The 19,970-nt window shown below is 40.5% G+C and overlaps 1 protein-coding gene across 6 annotated transcripts in view; it reads right to left on the reverse strand.

Moving 5' to 3' along the window:
* The window catches only part of ZNF407 (zinc finger protein 407), a 449,612-nt gene that overhangs the window by 86,375 nt on the left and 343,267 nt on the right, over positions 1-19,970 (reverse strand). The window contains exon 10 of one of the 6 annotated variants that reach the window (XM_072819710.1): positions 15,557-16,775. The exons of the other annotated variants lie outside the window; for them this stretch is intronic. Within the exon in view, the coding sequence (XP_072675811.1) occupies positions 16,699-16,775 (77 nt within the window). The 3' untranslated portion in view covers positions 15,557-16,698. Of the gene's footprint in view, positions 1-15,556; positions 16,776-19,970 lie in introns of those variants that run through there. 6 annotated transcript variants of the gene reach the window in all.

Genomic DNA, 19,970 nt, shown 5'->3' on the forward strand with positions numbered 1-19,970 from the left:
CTACTTTTATTTTTTATTCATCTCTTTAGATATACATTCAGGAAAGAGTTTAAATGAACCATCTCATCTTAGAAAATGCACTTGAGATGGCCTACTCTAATGAAAGTACCATGAAACAAATGGCAAGGAAACACATGAGGGATGTAAGCTGGTTATACTATCACTTCCTTATGCAGATGTTCCAAGCATGTGAGCAAGGTGTGTGGGAAGGCAGTTTGGAACATGCAGGCAGGGTTGCCTCTGTCGTTTGTTGGTTGGCTTTATGCTCTGCACTATCATCTGGTTACTGATATGAGCCAGAGGAGACCTCTGACTGATCCACATGGACTCAAGTCACCTCATTTTAACTCCCAGATGCCTTCTGCTGGCTTTGAAACATACAAACAATCATTAACAGCTACTGCAAGTAGTATCCAGACCATCGGCAAAGCCATCAAATGTATCAGAGAGCAAACAGGTTAAATTAAAAACACATAAACATGGGGCTTTAAACAAAACACTAATCATCTAAATGGTTAAAATTCTATGCTGTAGCATACGACAAGCCTTTTCTGTTTTCTGCCTGTCGAGCCCATACTGCTCCTCAGATGTATATAGTAGCCTATACGTTAGCATTTAAGCCTTTCTGGAACAGTTCAAAGGGCTTGAACTTGTCAGTAGAGATGTTTTCCTCATAGGCCAGGGGAAAATTCTCAATTTAGTTAATCCCCCAATTTTAAATAATCCGATGCTCCGTATCAGAAACCTACATGACATGCACATGTGACAGAATGCAGGTGTGGATGTCTGTCATAATAGGACCACTTAGGCTCGGTATGAAAGCACAATGCTCTGAAGGGGCTCCAGTGAACCTCAGCAAGAGATTACGCTGAGAGCTATTGGCGGAACATGGCAAGACAGAATGTCAGATTTCATACTCGGCAGACATCTACAGCAACTGATGCCTTGTAGTCAAAGGCTGTTAAATTACCTGTGAAGGGTTACTGGCAGGCCTGAATGTTTTTCTCATTGTTTATTTAGTTCCAAAAGCGCTTGGTCTTTGTGCTGATTGCCCTAGCTGACAGCACAGGAAACCAGGACTTTGTAAACAGGGCACTGTTCTATTGAATTACAGGTTGCAGGTCTGTAACCAACCTGTAGGGCTGGACGTGTAGAAGGAAATCCTTGCCACACAAAACAAAGGAGCTTAATATAAGCAAACGTTATCTCTATAAATAAAATTAAAAAGATGAAGTTAGAAGAGGGGCATAGGGACACCTATAAACTCATCCCTTTGGAAAAAAAAAGATATTAATGTCACAGAAAGAGAATAACAACTGATGAGGAAATATTCAGGACCACAGGATTCACAGTTTCAAAATGTGGTTACTCCTGAATATAGTGCAGGACGGCTGCTGACATTTGGGGTCAGTCAATCTGAAATAAGAATGTGAGACTCTACTTCCATAGGGCTCACCCAACACAGGCAAAACTCCACAGCATCTACTCTATAAAACCAGCACAAACTGCAATGACCAAAACCAGATTATGCATGTATGCCTAAATAATTTTAAATTTAGTTGGTATGGGCAGCCCGGGTGGCTCAGCGGTTTAGCACCGCCTTCAGCCCAGGGCCTGATCCTGGAGATCCAGGATTGAGTCCCATGTCAGGCTTCCTGCATGGAGCCTGCTTCTCCCTGTGCCTGTGTCTCTGTCTCTCTCTCCCTCTCTCTGTGTCTCTCATGAATAAATAAAATCTTAAAAAAAATAAATTTAGTTGTTATTTATAGCATGTAATTAAAGAAAAAGCTCCTTAATTAGTTGAAGAGGAAACACTTTCTCTATAAATTGGCATGAAGGAAAAGTGCTTCATCACCACCATTGAGCTCATCGGTGTGTGTGGACACTGACTATGATAACATACAGCAGAAAAGAAAATGTTACCAAGAACTATAGGATGCATTGGTATCAAGCACCAATTCTTTTCTGAGCATTACTTATTAAACAGATACCATATGTTACCACATTATCATGCCCCAAAGACCTCTTTTTGCAGGTTGAAATTAGAAAAATCAAGGCTTCATTAGAGTAACTCATTGATGTTGAGCATTTTAGGCTCTTCTTTAGAACACTGAAATTTAATCTGCAGAAATAGTGGTATCTAAGCTATTTTTCCCCTAGACTTATCATAGAAAGTGTGAATTATAACTTAATAAAATTATAAATGTAAACAAAATGTACCATCCATGAAAGTTTCCTTTATTCCTGCTTTTTTTTTTTAAATTCCAAAAGCTCAAAGTAGAGCTTCTATTAAAGAAACCATGTGTTTTTACGAATGACCTTCAATCATTGGTAAATATAATTATAACTGACAAATTCTTTTCAAAACTACTTGGCTACAAGATGCATCTTCCACAAGAGAACATATGCTTAGATAACACTATATCAAGCAATTCAGATGTACACACTATAGAATATTTAAATGCATAACCACAACATATGGGTTACTATACAGTTCTCATGGAGCAAAGAGCTACTATGCAAGCCAATACTGTGACACAACCAGACTTACATGGATAATATATCGCCATAATTCTGCTTCAATTAAAAGCATATTTCAGCAGAAGCCCAGGATGTCGACTCTATGCATTTTAATAATGCCAGACTACAACTCTGCTTATGCTAAATGTACATTACTCAAATGGATTCAGAATTATGCTTTATATAAAGACTGAGCATATTAAGACAAAATCCTGCATAACCTAAGTGTATATTAATGGCACAGTCTCAGAATCTGTTAACAGTTCTACACATTGTGCATAAAAATCAGTAAATCGATATCATCTAAGATTTTACTAATATTTTCATTTCAAACTGTTTCTCATTCTTGTCCTCCCAAAGACAAGAGCAAAGTAGAAGCTGAGCAGAAGAAAGACTTCTGGAAAGCACCAAATTTCACTAGATATGCTGTAAATAGCATATACGTTGGGAGTTTCTAAGGCCATATGATTTACCCTGCACTTAGAGGGATAATATCAGAAATGTCCAACTTTTAATACATAAATAGCCATGGCAGTCCTCGATTAGTGTCACCCATGCCACAAATTCCTAACTTCTATGTAGAGAATTTAAAAACTTTTAGAACAAAAGAAAAAAATCTACATTATTACTGGTAGTTTTCACTCTGTAAGTCACAATGAATGCTATTGAAAGGTATAAATATAGCCTCTGCAAATTCTAACCCCTCCACATAAGATAGGTTCATATTTAGCGTGATTAACATAATCAGGTAAAGTTGCCTAGGTTAATTTGATACTTGGGGAAAAAAGGTGAGATGTCATTAGACCCATCTTTAAATGAATAGCAAATTAAACTATGACAATGTCACTATTTTGTAGACCTCTCCTGTTTTCACTCTTTATTATTAAGATTTATATAGGTATTGATTTTTTTTCAAAATGGAAGGGTTGAAACCTGATACCTACTATAAGATGGGATGACAGAACGATATAAGAAGACCTGAAGGTGCAGCAAATCACATCTGTGAATGGTACAACAGGACCCGGGCAAGCCATCTACACCCAGGAAACACAGGGTGCGAGGGCATGCAATCCCTGCCTTATATTTGTGCATTTTTTTAGAGTGTACAATATCTTCTCATAATAGCTATTAAATATATACCTGAATAGTTATATACATTGTGATAGATTAATCAACTGCCTTTGAAAATAGAGCCATTGTGGATGTAATTAGTTAGTATGATGTCATACTGGACTGGGATAGGCCCTCAATTCAGCATGACTGTGTCTTTTTGAAAAGGGGAAACCTAGACAGAGGTGTGAGCATGAGAAGACTGTCCATGAAGACTGGAGTTCTGCTGCCACAGTCCAAGAGGTCACCAGAACCTACCAGAAAGGCATGGACCAGCTGCTCCCCCGCTGCTCAGAGCAGCTCATCCCCATTGGCACCTTGGTCATGACTGCTGGCCTCCAGGAATGTGAGGCAGCGTGAACTGCTGTTGTTTCAGTCCCTCAGTCTCTAGTACTTTGTTACGGTGGCTCTAGCAAATTAATACACCATATTTGTTTCAATTACTACTATAACTTTTACAATACTAGCAGTATCTAGCAAATATTATAAAACTGAAGATGGACAAAAAGATACTCAGTTATCAATGTTTGTCTCAATCACCCCCAATAGACTTCCTTGTATGCAACTGTGTGTTGGCCTGGCACCTTGAATTAATACTGACAGACAACCATCCAATAAGCTTTAGAAAAACTTCTGCTGGTGATGCAAAGGTTGCTATTTGGTGTGCTTATGTCATGCAGTCTCCTCTTGAGTTCTCTAAATTGTATTTGATGGCTGTAGCAAAGTTTATAACATTGTCTAAAGTGGTTCTCAATGTATCTAGTTATTAGACACAATGATATTACAAATGAGGGATGGTCAAGGAGAGCAAAGAGAGATAAAGTGTCTATACTTCACTCAAAGTATTAAAATGGTGACGCCAATTAACTGTTGTAAGTTATGTTTATGTAATGCAATAAATACAGCCATCACTAAAAAAAGCTATATGAAAGTGAAATACTCAAAATCAAAACTGAATTCTAAAAACATGTTCAAGTAAACTATAGAAATGTAGGGGGGGAAAAAAAGCCCTGAGAAACAAAAAGGGAGAGTAAACAGTAAGAAAAATATAAAATGGCTGATATAAGCCCTAACATATTACTAATTACAGTAAGTCTAAGTGGTCAAATATACCAACTAAAAGAGATTCTCAAAGAGGATACAAAAAAAAAAAAAATATGGCCCAATCATATACTTCATACAAGAAGTATATATGTTTCATTTCAAATATACTGATAGATGAAGGCTAAAAGCAAAGGGATAAAACATATGCTACACAAACATTACTTTTTTAAAAAAAAGCAGAATCAGCTGTATTATTATCCAATAAAGTAGACTTCAAAGCAAATTAAGTCACTCAGGACTGAAAGGGACACTTCATAAAAATAATGGGTGAACCCACCAAGAAGACATAGCAATTGTGAATGTATGTGCACCCAGCAACAGAGCTAAAACGTGAGAAACGAAGGGAGGTCAGAGTCTGAAGTTGAGGTGGTAGTAACAGGCCGTATCTGGGAAACTTGGAGGAGATTAGATATGACCAGGTAAAGGTGGTGGTGAGAGCAATGAAGGCCTGGAAGATGAAGTGAAGGTCTTTAGCTTTGTCAACACGTGGGCAATGCCAACCTGAAAGGAGTCAGGAACCTAGGAGAAGGATGAGTAGAATTATGATAAGAGGAGGGGCAGGGGAAAAGAGAATAGGAAATAAATATATTCTGTCCCCTACAATGGAGTTGTTCTTGTATTTGGAGGAAGGTGCTAACAGTGGTTGTGAATATGCTGGCCTCAATGGTAGAAATTAGTGAAGTAACAACACACGGTGAGAGTGGGTGGGCAAGGGGAAAGAGGACTGGCATACTGGTGATCACTATATTTAAAGGGTGGAAAAAAGATGAGAAGTCAGTGAGAGGGACCAAAAGCTAAAAGAGGACATCTAAAAAAACTTGGTGTCTCACCAAAGGAAATTAACAATCAAAACCTTCAGTAAAAATGTCTGATTGCAAAAACAAGTGGCACATGCTTTGTCCTCTAGGTCCCATCATGAAAAAAAGGTATAGTCACAACTGGCAACCTGGTCCAAGAAACCCGTTTGGCTTTGTGGGTCCAAGACCATCTTCCCCTTCCCAGAGACCCCAGGGTGGACAGAAGCACAGGTAGGGGACCAGAGCATAGAGCCACCTGGCCAGGGAACCCCATCCTGTCCCCTCAGACAATCATAGTAGAGTTAAGTGGGAGCTCCATCAGCATCAGAAAAACCAAGCAAACTGAAATAACATGGTAAAAGCATAAGAACTAAACTGCCACTGGTATCAAAGCCTATAAAAAATATGCTAAGGTCCACATTAAACCAAAACAGGGTAACCACCTACTAAAATAAAAACTCTAGGGATCCCTGGGTGGCGCAGCGGTTTAGCGCCTGCCTTTGGCCCAGGGCGCGATCCTGGAGACCTGGGATCGAATCCCACGTCGGGCTTCCGGTGCATGGAGCCTGCTTCTCCCTCTGCCTATGTCTCTGCCTCTCTCTCTCTCTCTCTCTGACTATCATAAATAAATAAATTTAAAAAAATTAAAAAAAAACTCTAAATATAATCTAGAATCTCCTAACATAACAAATTGCCCTGTATACAATTTTTAAAAATCACTTGCCATACCAAGAACTAGGAAAACCACAGTGTGAATGAAAAAAGATTATTATCTTACGCCAACATGAAGATGAATCAGATGTTGAAATAATCTGAGAAGAATTTTAGAACAGGTATCATAAAAATGGGTTCATCATAAATGACAAGTTCCCCTGAAAAAAACTAGTAAATCCCAGTAAGCAAATGATAATAATAATAATAATAATAATAATAATAATAATAAAAGTTACAAAAAAGAAGCAAATGGGATTGACAGAACTGAAAACTACAATAAAAATATTTCAAACTCATCAAGTGGAGATGACAGAGGAGAGAACCTGCAAACTTGAGGAAAGACCATTAGAACTCCCCCAAGTGAATGGAAGAAAATAGACTGGGCGGGGCAGGGGGGTAGTGAAGTGAGCCTAAGGGGACAACGGGGCCATAACTAAAGTTCTGCTATTTATATCATTGGAGTAGTAGAGTGATAGAAGACAGTGAAACTGAAAACATATTTAAATAAATAATGCCTGAACACTTCCCCAGATTTGGTGAAAGAGACCCACAGATCAAGAAGGAGATAAACCCCAAAGAAATCCACGTGGAGATACATCACAATTAAACTTTTGGAAATTAGAGACCAAGAAGGAATCGAGATATCAGCCAGAGTGAAATGAGGCTTTATCAATATGGGAACACCAACTCAAAAGAAACTCCCATAGCTCTCAAGAGAATCTCTTCATTACTGCTACCAACAGCAACGGCTTGAACTATAGCAGTTAAAGTTTTTAATGCCCTTTACTAGAATTTCCAAAACGGACAGAATTTTTAAAAGAGACTTATACTTTGTTACAGGTTAAAACAACATCCCTTCTTTACAAAACTAGGCTTATTACCTACACAGTATATCTAGACCAAAAACGAAGAAGTTCTCTCTAATGCTACGCAAATCATAGGGATATGCTGCTAAAATGCAGATCTTGGAGCACCACACAAAGCCACTCGTTAGGTAGATCTGGAATTTTAACAGCCTCCTCAAGTGATTCTGACATCAGCAGTGTGCATTCCATACTTGGACAGGTCCTGGATACACATAAGAATTCTATGGATCAAAAAGCAAGAAAGTATTAACGTTCAGCATTTGTTTGTAGAAGGCAAACTAAATTAGGTATAAGTAATGTAAGCTGACAAAAGATTTAAAACAAGGAAACTAAAATGATAGAGAAAAGAGAAAAGCAAATTACAAGTTTAGTTATAAGACAAGGGCAGCCTGGGTGGCTCAGCAGTTTAGCGCCGCCTTCAGCCCAGAGCCTGATCCCAGAGACCTGGGATCAAGTCCCACGTCAGGCTCCCTGCATGGAGCCTGCTTCTCCCTCTGCCTGTGTCTCTGCGTCTCTCTCTGTGTCTCTCATGAACAATAAATAAAATCTTTAAAAAAAAAAAAAAAGGATATTAGTTCGGAAGAATTAAAAAAAATAGATAAGTTGTTGAATCAAACATCTCAGACACATTTCTAAAATTTTCTTACATGCCAAAGCAAGATGGATTACTACAGATTCTATTATATATAGAAGGAATTCCAAGGTTGCAAAGGAAAAAAGCCCTTTTGAACCAATCCTCAGATTTTTCTTCATTCACTTTCACACTGTTTTTATTGCAAACCACCTCATAGCCTTTTTGGAAGCTGGTGGGGTGTAAAACTGACATGTCAAATAAAAGATACAGTCAGGTGAAGGGAGGCCCGGGTTGGCCTCTGGTGTGCACAGCGCCACCGAACCCTATAAAGCAATCCTTCACAAGGACGGGGGCTTCGTTCATGACCTACTACATCCCATCTGTTTGCAGGCCAGGAGCAGTATACACTCCAATGGGCTACATGTGGAAATCACACGATCACTCTGCCTCCCATTCTCATATTTAGTGCTTATCTTAGACTTGCCTTGTTCAAGCGGGTTTCACGGGGCAAGTGCGCTCAGAAAAAGTTTCAGGTACCAGCACGTTTGACCATGGCTGCAAAAGCTGTTCTTGCTCCCCAAGAGGGCGCCACAAATATTTCTGTTCACTCAAGGTCAAGAGGCAGCTGTAAGATCCCTGCCTCTGCCCTGGACTGCTCCTCTTTCTAAGAAGCAATCCAAATTCACCTAGGCATTAGTCTTCTTGCTTAGACATTAGACAGACATGGGCTTTTTCATGAAAAGATGGGAGAGTTTTTCCAATACTTTTCTACATATGCCATATTCTCCAATGTAAAATCTGCCAAGTGTGGCAAAATGTAACTATTCTAAAGCCATTAAAATGTGGATCACCTAAAATTTTATTTATTTATTTATTTATTTATTTATTTATTTATTTATTGGATCACCTAAAATTTTAAATACTAACACAAACGTTGATTAATAATGATATGAATTGTTTAAAAAGCTAAATACAAAATCAACAAAATGTGGAATAATTTGTGATCAATGTATCTTCTTAAGAAATTTTAACATTGTGGTACAAATGAGGGGATTTTGCCATAAAATCTGGATCTACTACAAAGCAGAAAACTGAAAGTACTATTAAATGGTCTGCCAATATAAAAAGAAATTTTTAAAATGTTTTAAATATGAGCATTTCCTAACAATTAAATCAAGGTTTGACCAAGAAAGATAACAAAGACATAAAAACATTCTCACTTAGGAACCCCATAGGCCCAGAGTCCTACTACACAGTACCAGTTGTACAGGAACACTTATAATTAATATAGGAATCATTTCCTAGATCATTTTCTAGATCATTCAAGTTATCAATGAATTATCACATAGGGTGAAACTGCACTACCTTTCATTTGTCCTCCTATTCCAAGGAATGTGAAAAGTTGGTATGGAGTAAACGCTTATCTTTGTAAATCTGCATTCTAAAATGCTGGGATGGATGCAAAATTTTATAAGCCAAATTACCTATTTCAAGACTTCTTCTAATGAACTGGATACTGAAAAGCAACACATATCCCAGTGGTTTGTTACGGGGCTTGGAGACATTTTATTCAGTATTCAGGGTACAAGTCATGAAGGTTAATAATGGAAATAAAAGGAAAATTAAAGAAAAAGTGGCTGGATTTACAAAGAGTGAGATCCTGGCAGCTGCAAGGACTCTATGTAGCTGCAGGAATGAAGAACCTGCTGGAACGAAGACTGTACCCTCGTTATTAGAGCAGGATGAATTGTGATGCTAAAGAATGACACAAAACTGTAGTTCAGGTGAAGGACAGATAGTCTATGACCAATAAGATGTCTACCAGGAACATAAGCTCTTACTAGTTTTCATTCATTTATTAATCCATTCCACAAATCACTCAGCCAAGTACCAGGTCTTCAAAGGGTTTATGGTAGAAAACTGGAACAGGAAATAAGCAATCACCATACAGTATGGCAAGTGCCTAGAGAATGAACACAAGTTCTGGGAAGCTGACGAGCACCAGACCTGGCCTGGTGGAAGGAGGCAGGCAGGGCCTCCCAGAGGTGGGAGCAAGGGTGCACAGCATGTGCAAAGGCCCAGACTCAAGAACAGAAGCATTTAGGAGTAGGCGTGGCATATTGGGTACACGTGAGAGTTTGAGATGGGAGTGGAAGGGATCAGTTCCTGAGGGGCTGACACTCATCCATTCTTGTGGAAGGCATCCAGAACATCTAATGTGTGCCAAGTACAACACTTGCCTTTGGATGGATCTTCACTGGTGGATAAGACAAACAACATGCCCACTCTCAGGGATTTTACCTCTCTGGTAGATGTTAAGTTAGAAGAATATGACTGATGACATAGTATCATACTTTATTTTGGACTCATAAAGACAATTACAGTTCGAAGTATTTAGGGGAAATAGTTCAGTCCTTAAGGATGATAAAAAAGCAAAAATCAGCAAGAATTTTCCATGTATTAGGATACTTTCTTTTTTTCCTTTTTAAAGTAATCTCTGTGCCCAATGTGAGTCTTAAACTCATGACCCTGAGATCAAGAGTCACTGCTCTAACGACTGAGTCAGCCAGGTGCCTGTATTAGGGAATTTTCAAGAAAAGGTTTATGTCACTTATTACCAATGAGATGAAATATTTCTGATGTATAGAATACAGATTTTTAGTAATGAGAAAGACACATCACTGACACCATGTCAAAAGCAAGAAATAAGATGCACAGCAAGGATCACTGCATGAAGCTTCTTTACTGAACAGTAGAAACAAAAACAAACCCAAAACATAGCACTAAAGGAAATAGCTTCCCAAGCTCTGATGAAACTGGTTTTGATCAAATCCATAACCTAGTGAACCTGGCTTTCCCAACCTGTTACGTTTCACATGTCCAAACAAAACTGCTGCCATTCCCAAAATAGAAACATAATCCACAGAGCAAGACCGGATCTGATCAGGAGCACAACTGGCAAAAGAACATAGGTGAGTGGTAGGTGGTCAATTCTGATTTCCAAGACTGATCATACATTTCTCACAACCTGACCAAAACGCAGGGAGGCCTCACTCTCCTGGAACATTCTGAGCACCAAGTACTTTCTGTTGTGGCACAAACCGCCCTCTCCCCAGTGCACACTGCAGCCAGGCTGCCAGTGCCTTAAGGCCTGCCACTTACCTGCTCCGTGATCTTGGACCAGGCCCTCAAGTCTGACTGCCCAGCTTCCTCATCTGTAAAAGGGAGGCAGTAACAGTACTCCTAACAGAGTGGCTGTGATGAATAAAGGAATTAGGTGAACATACAGTTGGAGTGTCAGTAAGTGTGAAGCACTAAGACACCCTGCCTGGAGAATGAGGTCCCAAAGTGGAGAAGAGGTGAGGAAGGAAAGTAGTGCTCATTAAGTTCCTCATGCATGCTACACACTCCACCCAGCACTTTATGCTTATTAGCTCATTTAATTTCATAATAATTCTGTAAGAAAGAAGCACTATTACCTAATCAAAGACTGTACTTATTTTGGGATTTCAAACGTCAGAGAAAACCACAATTATTTAATTCTATCAAACCAGAGATCAATAAGGCCATTAGAATATGGCATATAAGCAATTTGTGATACAAGTAGTTGGTTAAACATGGTATACAAAGGCACTAACCTGAGGTCCTGAACTTTGCATAAAGAAGCCAGACTGTTGGGTGCAAATTCCCACCAGAATATCTATCATTTCAACACTGCTCTCACAGGTACAAAGGCAATGTGAAGTCATCGTGTGGTCTAACATGTCACCATATCTGTGATTTTGAACATTTCTCTCTAATGGAGAAACCTGCAACCCTAAAATTTTCATTTGTACCTTACATATCAAATGGCAGATAGTTTATCAGAAGACACGTGTTTAAACCCAGAAATCACAAACACTGTTGAAATCAAACTCATTAAAGCACAGCTCTGCTGGGGAGCTCTTGCCTGGAGGGATAACAAAGGGATTCCCAAGTGTATTCTATTTAGAGAGGCCAAAATTGGCCAGTTTTCACCAAGGGGGCAGAGAAAATGTTCCAAAGACATACAAAAACACCACTTCCAGACAACAAAAATACACTAAAATGAATCAACTTAGAATCTCTTCAAATGCACAATGGATGCACACACCTTAGAAAGGCAGATGTGTCCAACAAAGAGACACATGGGTGTTATGTCAAGGAAGAGTAACAGGAGAGTCAGGAGCCACCAGACCAAATCACCAAGTCACAGGAGCCAGGAAGTGTTTGACTGCACTGTTTGACAACGATTGCGATGATGATGATGGCATAATTTAAATTTATTTTTTTTAAAGATTTTATTTATTTATTCATCAGACACAGGGGGTGGGGGTCAGGGACACAGGGAAGGGAGAGGCAGACTCCATGAAGGGAGCCTGATGTGGGACTCAATCCTGGGACTCCAAAATCACGCCCTGGGCCAAAGGCAGGCGCTAAACCGCTGAGCCACCCAGGGATCCCCATAATTTAAATTTAAAATAGACATGAATCTGTTTCAACTCTTTATTCTCTAAAAAAGAGAGAGAGAGAGACATTTAAGTAAAAAAGGTTTTAAATAAAAGGCTTTAAATAAAAAACATACACTTTCACTGACTTTTTGTTTTGAATGCCGACTGGCAGTAGGTTTACTAAGACTCTCAATCTAGCATTTACATCTGTGTAAAGTTTTGCAATCTTGAACGGTTCCTTTGAAATTAAAAATTTACTTGGGAGATGAAGTCCAAAATATAAATACTACCCTCTATTATTAAACACCGGGTGCTGACAATCTGCTTGAGGTTTATATAGAAAAGAAGAAAATTCTACTAAACAAAGTAGGTTATATTCCCCAGCCTTGGTCTCAGGAAATTTCCAGTCACCGAAAGGTCTGAAGAAGAGTGAAGTTAAGGTGGGAACAGGTGTCTGCCATGGTCTAACCCTTCCCATTTACATGTCCACCTCCCCATTTAAGCCCTATCTGGCCAGGCCACCCATGCATCAGCCCTCAATGACCAAAAGAGGTTTTCTGTGCAAATGGGGTCACCTTCCTCCCTAAGTTAGACAGCAAGTTACTCTTCTTCAGTCAAGGCCACAATGAACAACACACCTCTGCTAGAATTTTAGACATCACAAGGTCTCACTGTCACATGCTGGAACTGGTGCGGAAGCATTCTTGCTAGCTATTATTCTATTCCTTTTCTCGCTTCATGCTAACGATGGTCTGATGCTTTCACGAGGTAGCAGATACACACGGATAAGTCAGACGCGCCAACCTGGCTCATCCCCGACTCTTGCTTCCTCGTCCTTCTGCCTAGAAAGTTTTGGGTCCAGGTCTCTGGTGGCTGATTCTTCATTATGCACAATACAGCCCATGGGCTTCTTCCTCAGAGAGGCTCACTGGGAGACGTCAACTCAGAGTAAACTCTCTGGGGATCCCTGAATGGCTCAGTGGTTTAGCGCCTGTCTTTGGCCCAGGGCATGATCCTGAAGTCCCCGGATCAAGTCCCACATTGGGTTCCCTGCGTGGAGCCTGCTTCTCTCTCTGCCTGTGTCTCTGCCTCTCTCTCTCTGTATCTCTCATGAACACATAAATAAAATCTTAAAAAAAAAAAAAAAAGTAACCTTTCTGGAACTTTCTATCCTCAAACCCTGCATTCTTGCCTTTACCATCATCTTCAGCTTATTCATGTATTTGTTTGGGTCTGACATTCTTATATCCACGGACACACACACACAGACTCAGGACGTGATGATGATGATAAGGATGGTCCCCTGTGCTGCCCCTGGACCCTGTTGTCACTTGCACAAGTGTTGCAACATGGTAAGAAACTTAACAAATATTCGATATTAAACACATACATCAATACATTCACTCATCAGTACCCACAGATGAGGCTTGTGCTGTGGTTCTCCAGACAAGAGAGAAGCTGACAAATACTATCTGAGGGGTTCATGGAAGGCTTCAAAACACATAATGCTTGAGCTGATCGTGAAAAATGTGTCCCTTCCACCAATGGACAAGAAAGCAGAGGTGGGAAAGGCATTCTAAATTCCTCACATAAAAACAATGATAAACATTTTCCTCTCAAAGGATTCTTATCATAATAAAAGTTGCCATTTGTTAAGTACAAAGTATATGCCGAAGTGGAGCTTTACATATATCACCTCAATAAATCCTGAAGATTAGTACTATCACACACATTCTATGGGAAAAAAAACGGAGGCTCAGAGAGTTTAAAATACCCGCCCAATCCATAAAAGCTCCTTCCATTATGGCACTATCTACCTTCCTCCCATAATAGAACTCATCTTCAAATTATTCCGTGAATAAAATAGGAACTGTCAATGCAGACATCCAGGGAATTCACTAATTGGATACTTACTACATAAATATCTTTATGTTTACACAAACTGACATTTTCAAGTTCTTAATCTCTATTAAGAATAACAGATTGTAACCCTCTCCTGTTTATTCCTCAAAACAATTTCAAAACTCAATCCCTCATCTAGAATGTTCCATTAGGAAAATACAGAGAGAAGACAGTGAATCACTCAAAAAAAAAAAGTCAGAAGTTAATTTAATTAATGCAACACAGCCCAGAAGCTGGTCACATGCATATCCTAGATTTAAAAGCATCTGCCCAAGGAAATTTGCAATTGGCTGACTCGTGGTTGGCGGAGGGACATCTGAGACACAGTCCTGTGCTGCCATGGACAAACTGTGGCCCTGACATCGCTATGTGAAGGAGGTATTAGAGAAAGATAAGCCCACATGGTACTCAGAAGAGGAAACACAGACCTAGGAGTACCATGCTCAGTACTGCCTAGAGAAGAGAAAGAGGCACCCTAGAGATGGACTTCCATACCACAGGGCCCCCGGGGCTGGCCAGGCCACTGCCTCAGGTGAGCACAGCAGTTACTTTCCTTAAATTCAACTCAATTACTTTGTTCTGGCTTTAAACACAGTAAAGCAACATTGTGACTATGATTTGACTTCACCAGTGGCTCTTCTAGGGAAAAATGTATTGATTGCTGACAGGAGTATTCCAGTCAATGTGACAGTAATATTTCTCAATTTAAAAGAAAAACGTTTTAATTTATATGATTATCTTGCCAAATTTACTTAAGATGACTCTGTCAGATTATCTCTGGTTATTGATAAGATCATGCTTCAAGAACTGCAACAGAGGGTCAACACCCCAACGCCGGGAACCCAGGTAAGATCCCGCCCCTCAGGTCCCATGTTAGACTCCACACACACCACCACTTCCATCCTTCAAGGCTTCCTTCTCCCAAAACACATTCCTTACTGCCTTCCCATCACTGCTCCAAACTCATTTTCTCCTTTAAGCCAATCCACATACATACCTAGCACACACACAGCATGCTGAGTTTGGGTGCACTCCTCGGCAGTGACGAGAGGGAGGAGGCCAAAAGGAATATGAATCAGGATGGTGAGAGCCACAGCTATGTCCTCTATTGCTAGTCTTCACCTTCACATCAGCCAGCATTGACCCTGCACTGCATCTCTACATCATACACACAATACAGGATATCTATCCCATCTCTGCCATGCATCTGATCCATCACACACCTCTCTACATCAGCCAGAGCTGATACAATGTGTGCTGCAAATATTACATATGGACAATGAAAATGCGATCATAGTATGCACTGGGTTTGTACATTAGAGCGGGAAGATGGTAAAGTAGCTAATGAAATTTGGTAGAGACAATCGCAGTCTTAAACCGTGATGAAATGGGGACAGTGTCACATGAGAAGAGGACACTAGAAATTTATCCAATTTAATAAACAAGAAACATCTGCAGTTGTCTTAACTGGATACTGGCGATTTATTTTTTGTCCTTAAGTTTACAGTTTAGGAAAGGAGCAATTTTTCAAGATGAATAGAAAATGGTGTTAGATTTCTAATTTGGAGCTTCTGAGAATAAAGAACCAGGGACCTGGGAAGTTACGGGGAAAAATATTCTGTCTCAACCTACAGATGAACTTTCTGAGATTGGCACAATGTGCTACATGGAGAGGGATGGCCCTGTCACTGACGGTGTTCACATGGGACTACGTGAATGCGGATTGAGTAGGTAAGTACAAGAAGAAAGGATTGCTGGCCCTGCAAGGTGCGTCCCAACCATGACATTCCAATTGCCACAGGCTTTGAGTCTGATGGATTTCCTAAGACCTGTGATGCATCAGCATGTTCTGACGTGGTGTGACTCTGGGTAACTTCTCCATTACCCCCACTTTGGAGAACAGAGCATCTGGAACATCGTTTCTTTGAAGATTCTACCAATGGGACTTAACCCTGGTCCCCCTTACCCATTACACTGCAGTATAGCTCCTACAAAAGAACCTATTGTCTTTGACCTAGGTCTTGGCAGACAGCTCCTCAAGCCCTGTAATCTAAGTGGTAAGAACACTAGGATGGTCCTTTGTTCTAATGAGGTGACTCTAGGGGGCGTTCCCGAGTGGCTCCTGGATGGGGCTGATCACCAAAGGATCAAGCTATGATCAGAGGCTCCAAATTCTTGGCGCCATCCTCTACTTCTCTAGAGAGAAAGGCTGGAAATAGAAGTAATAACTGACCATATCTACCGAGGAAGCATCCATCAAATCCCAATAGCATGGGATTCTGAGAGCTTCCAGGCTGCTGACCACATCTGAATACTGGAAGGGTGATGCACCCTACCTTCATGGAGACAGAAGCTCCTGTGGTAGGGTCCCCCCCAGACTTTGCCCGAAGTATGTCTTCATCAATTATCTGGATCTGTTATCATATCCTTTAATAACATGGTAAACATGTTAAGTCCTGTGAGTTGCTCCAGCAAATAAAGACCCAAGGGAGTCACATGGGAACCTCTGATTTATAGCCAGTCAGAAGCATGAGAGGCTGGACTTGCAATGGGCATCTGAAGTGGGCAAAGTCCTGTGGGGCTGAGCCCTTCACCTGCGGGGTGTGGGCGCTGCTTCCAGGTAGTCGGCGTCAGAACTGAGTTCAGTTGTAGGATGTCCAGCTGCTGTCCTGTGGAACTGCGCGGGGTGTGCAGCCCTCTCCCTCTGGAGTCAGAAGTGCTGTAGGCGGGGTTGTCGTGTCAGAGGGAGGGAGACACGAAGGAGGGAGATGCTTTTTACGACTCAGATTATATGCCTAAAAAACGAGTTCTTCAGCCAAATAACGTCTATTGCTAAGTACAGTTGCTTCATACACTCTTAGCCTGAATTTTAAATACATGAATAAATATGTGTGTATTTATAAAAACGCACTGGTTTCTCACCCAGTAGATTGTCAGCCTTTGGTAGTGATTCAAGCTTCAAATGATAAAAGTTAGGCTACCCAAGATCCAAAAAAACCTTTAGGCTGGTTGTATTCATGAAAATATTGATCATTTTTACGTGGTTAGAGTGTCAGTTCTTCTTAACATACTGATTTCCTACTAAACAATGAACTTTCATATTATGTTTTCTTTGTCCAATATTGTTTATTTTATACACAAAGCTGAAGAAAACAAGCTTAATAAAATATCTGTATTGACCCAATCATATGGATATTAATGACACAGTTTAAGCATATACAGTAACAACCACATATAAAGAGAAGAGAGCAATACAGGTGTCTATTTAAAAAATAATCATTTTAGAATAAATCTAGTCGATTTCTCCTAAGTAATAGTTTCTAGATACAATGGTTTTAGAAATAATTTTAAGTAAGCCAATTGATTAAAAAGTGTTTCTCTAGTGTATATTACATGCGGAGATTGGCCCCTTTTTCCTTTTTTAAAGAAAGCATTAAATTGTTTTTAAATCTTGAACATCTTAATGTCAGAAAAGTAAAGAGAAATTTAATCAACTGAAGTATTTACCTTTATTACAAGGACCAATAAAAATATTTTAAAATATATATTTATGTGTGCTTGCACACATGTGTGTACACACACACACACACACACACTCCCTTCTTTCACTTCCTTTGAGCCCATTTGTTTTTTTCCTTACAGTTAAGGTCTAGATTTTTCCCCAGAAAAAAAAAAAAAAAAGGTAACAACAGTGCCCTCAGATTTCTGATTTCTCCTGGTGTTATGGGATCTACCAAAAATAAATTTCCAGTCTATTCAATGACATAAAAATAAGGTATTGTATCTGGGTTGTGAAAGATACTAGAATACTCTGCTGTCACATTCTTAGGGGATTAAAACAAATCTTCTATATTTCTTTACACAACTATATGGAAATCTTTCCAATTAAGTGTAATTCAAGAACATTAACAAGAGTTTAAAAGCACCTCTCTAAATAAAGCACACTATTAGCAACTATTGGGCTTAATGACACGAAGTTGTGTGCAGTCAGGAAGACGATCCTACCCACAATGGATGTGACACAAGGGAAATAAGCACTGCGGAAGTTTAAAAAAAGTCCACATTAAGGAGACTGAGGATGTCTCCTTGGAGGTCAAGAAGCATGTGGCGAGTGTGCAAGTCGGAAAACACAGATATGAAAATCTACAAATGGAGGCTGACTGCCTCATCCCAGGAATCCAGGGTCCCTGGCCAGAAGGTAGCAAGCCAAGTAAGGGGCACAGTGGCTAGGGGTCAGACGGCAGAGAGAAAGCTGGCTTCCAGCCTTATTTGACTGCCCTCACCACCTCTGTCCCATGGTCACCGTCTCTGGCTGTGATCATCCTGTCCCCCCAAGCACACATCTCTCCACACTGAAGTCTGAGTGAGTGACGTTCTTCAAAAGATAAACCAACGCAGGCTCCTCTCTCGCTCACTCCCTCCATGGCTTCCGTCAGAGTCAGAAGAAAACCTCCACAGGCCTCCCTATGGACAAGGCCTGAGCAGCCCACCACGCTGGCCCTAGTCCCTCCAGGGCCACCCTCCTTACATTGGACAGCTCATTCTGCATGCTGCCCAACCACAGGCCCACACGGCTCCAGCCCCACATGGATCACGCTCTGTACTAGAAATTTCCTTACAACTCTGGGGGAGAGGGCTGTGTTCCTTATTGTCATTGTGGTGGTGGCTTCGAGTATTTATACATTCACCCAAACTCAACACATCCTCCACTTTGTGTGCAGGCTGTTGGATGTTAATTGTATGTCAGTAAAACTGTTTTATAGAGTCGTTTGCTCAGAGAGAATTTCCCCTGACTGTACACAAAATAGTTGCAGCCCCACCCTGTCCCCCCAACTAACCCAATTTTCTGGTTCCTCTTCCTGCTTCTATCCCAACTACAGCACCACAGTATGACTTATTTCTTATCATCGTCCTTTCTGCTGAGAGCTGGCAGGTAGCGGTGGGCCAAATCCTCGTCTCCCTCTGCCCATGTGAGACACTGCCAGTGTGGCACCAGGGCCATGGCCGGGAGGGCGAGGGATGACCCAACATGGCACAGACCTGGTGCCCAGCACAGACCCGGTGCCTGGCACACACTGATCAGGAGATGTGCATCAGCTTCCAAGAGCGCACAGATGGCGTCGTGAATGTGAGTAGATCCACTGACTTATCTAGTCAGTCACTGCTCTAAGGTGATCCAATAGTTTCTTCTCCCTGGCCTTCCAGGCTGCTGGTCACTGAAGTGCCCATTTCCCACAGATGATAAGGGGTGGGGTGCTACCCTTGAATACCAGAACCCGGGAGAGCTCCTTAAGAAACTATTGTGGTTACTCTAGCAATACCTCCTGGAGCTGTTGGGGGGAGGATCATTATTTACTGTGTATTCCTAAATTTCTGGGAATGTTTCCATGTGCTCTATTAAGTATGTTGAGAACTTTCTAGGATTACTGGTTCCCCGCCTAGATCCTATATTGTATAATTGTTCTATTCTCCAATTGTCTTTGGTATTCCTGTTAAAAATTTTAAAAAATAATACTCTTAGCAATTATTATTTAGAAAATCAGCTTATTTCCAAAAGTTAATAAGTGTAAAGAAAACTTGCTATGAAAATGAAGAAAAATTAATGAGATTAAAGCCTACATATATAGTAAATATTAAAGATGTAATAAATCTGCAAATATGAAGTTAATAAAATTTTGCATTTTAAAAAGAAAACTATGTATTCAAATAACATGCCATATTTCAAGATTTTTCTGGGAGTTAAGTGATTCCAGGACCACTGAGAAGGTGACCAAGAAGAAATGTGGAAACACTGCCACCAAAGCACCCAACCCCTGAAAAGAGAAAGCAGAGCGAGGCACGGTGTCAGCAGTGAGCGTATGGAGAACTGGGGGGCATGAGACACAGCACTGGGGGTTCTGGATTTTGCCCATTT

The sequence above is a fragment of the Canis lupus genome, chromosome 1 (genome assembly GCF_048164855.1).
Source record: "Canis lupus baileyi chromosome 1, mCanLup2.hap1, whole genome shotgun sequence".
NCBI lineage: Eukaryota > Metazoa > Chordata > Mammalia > Carnivora > Canidae > Canis > Canis lupus.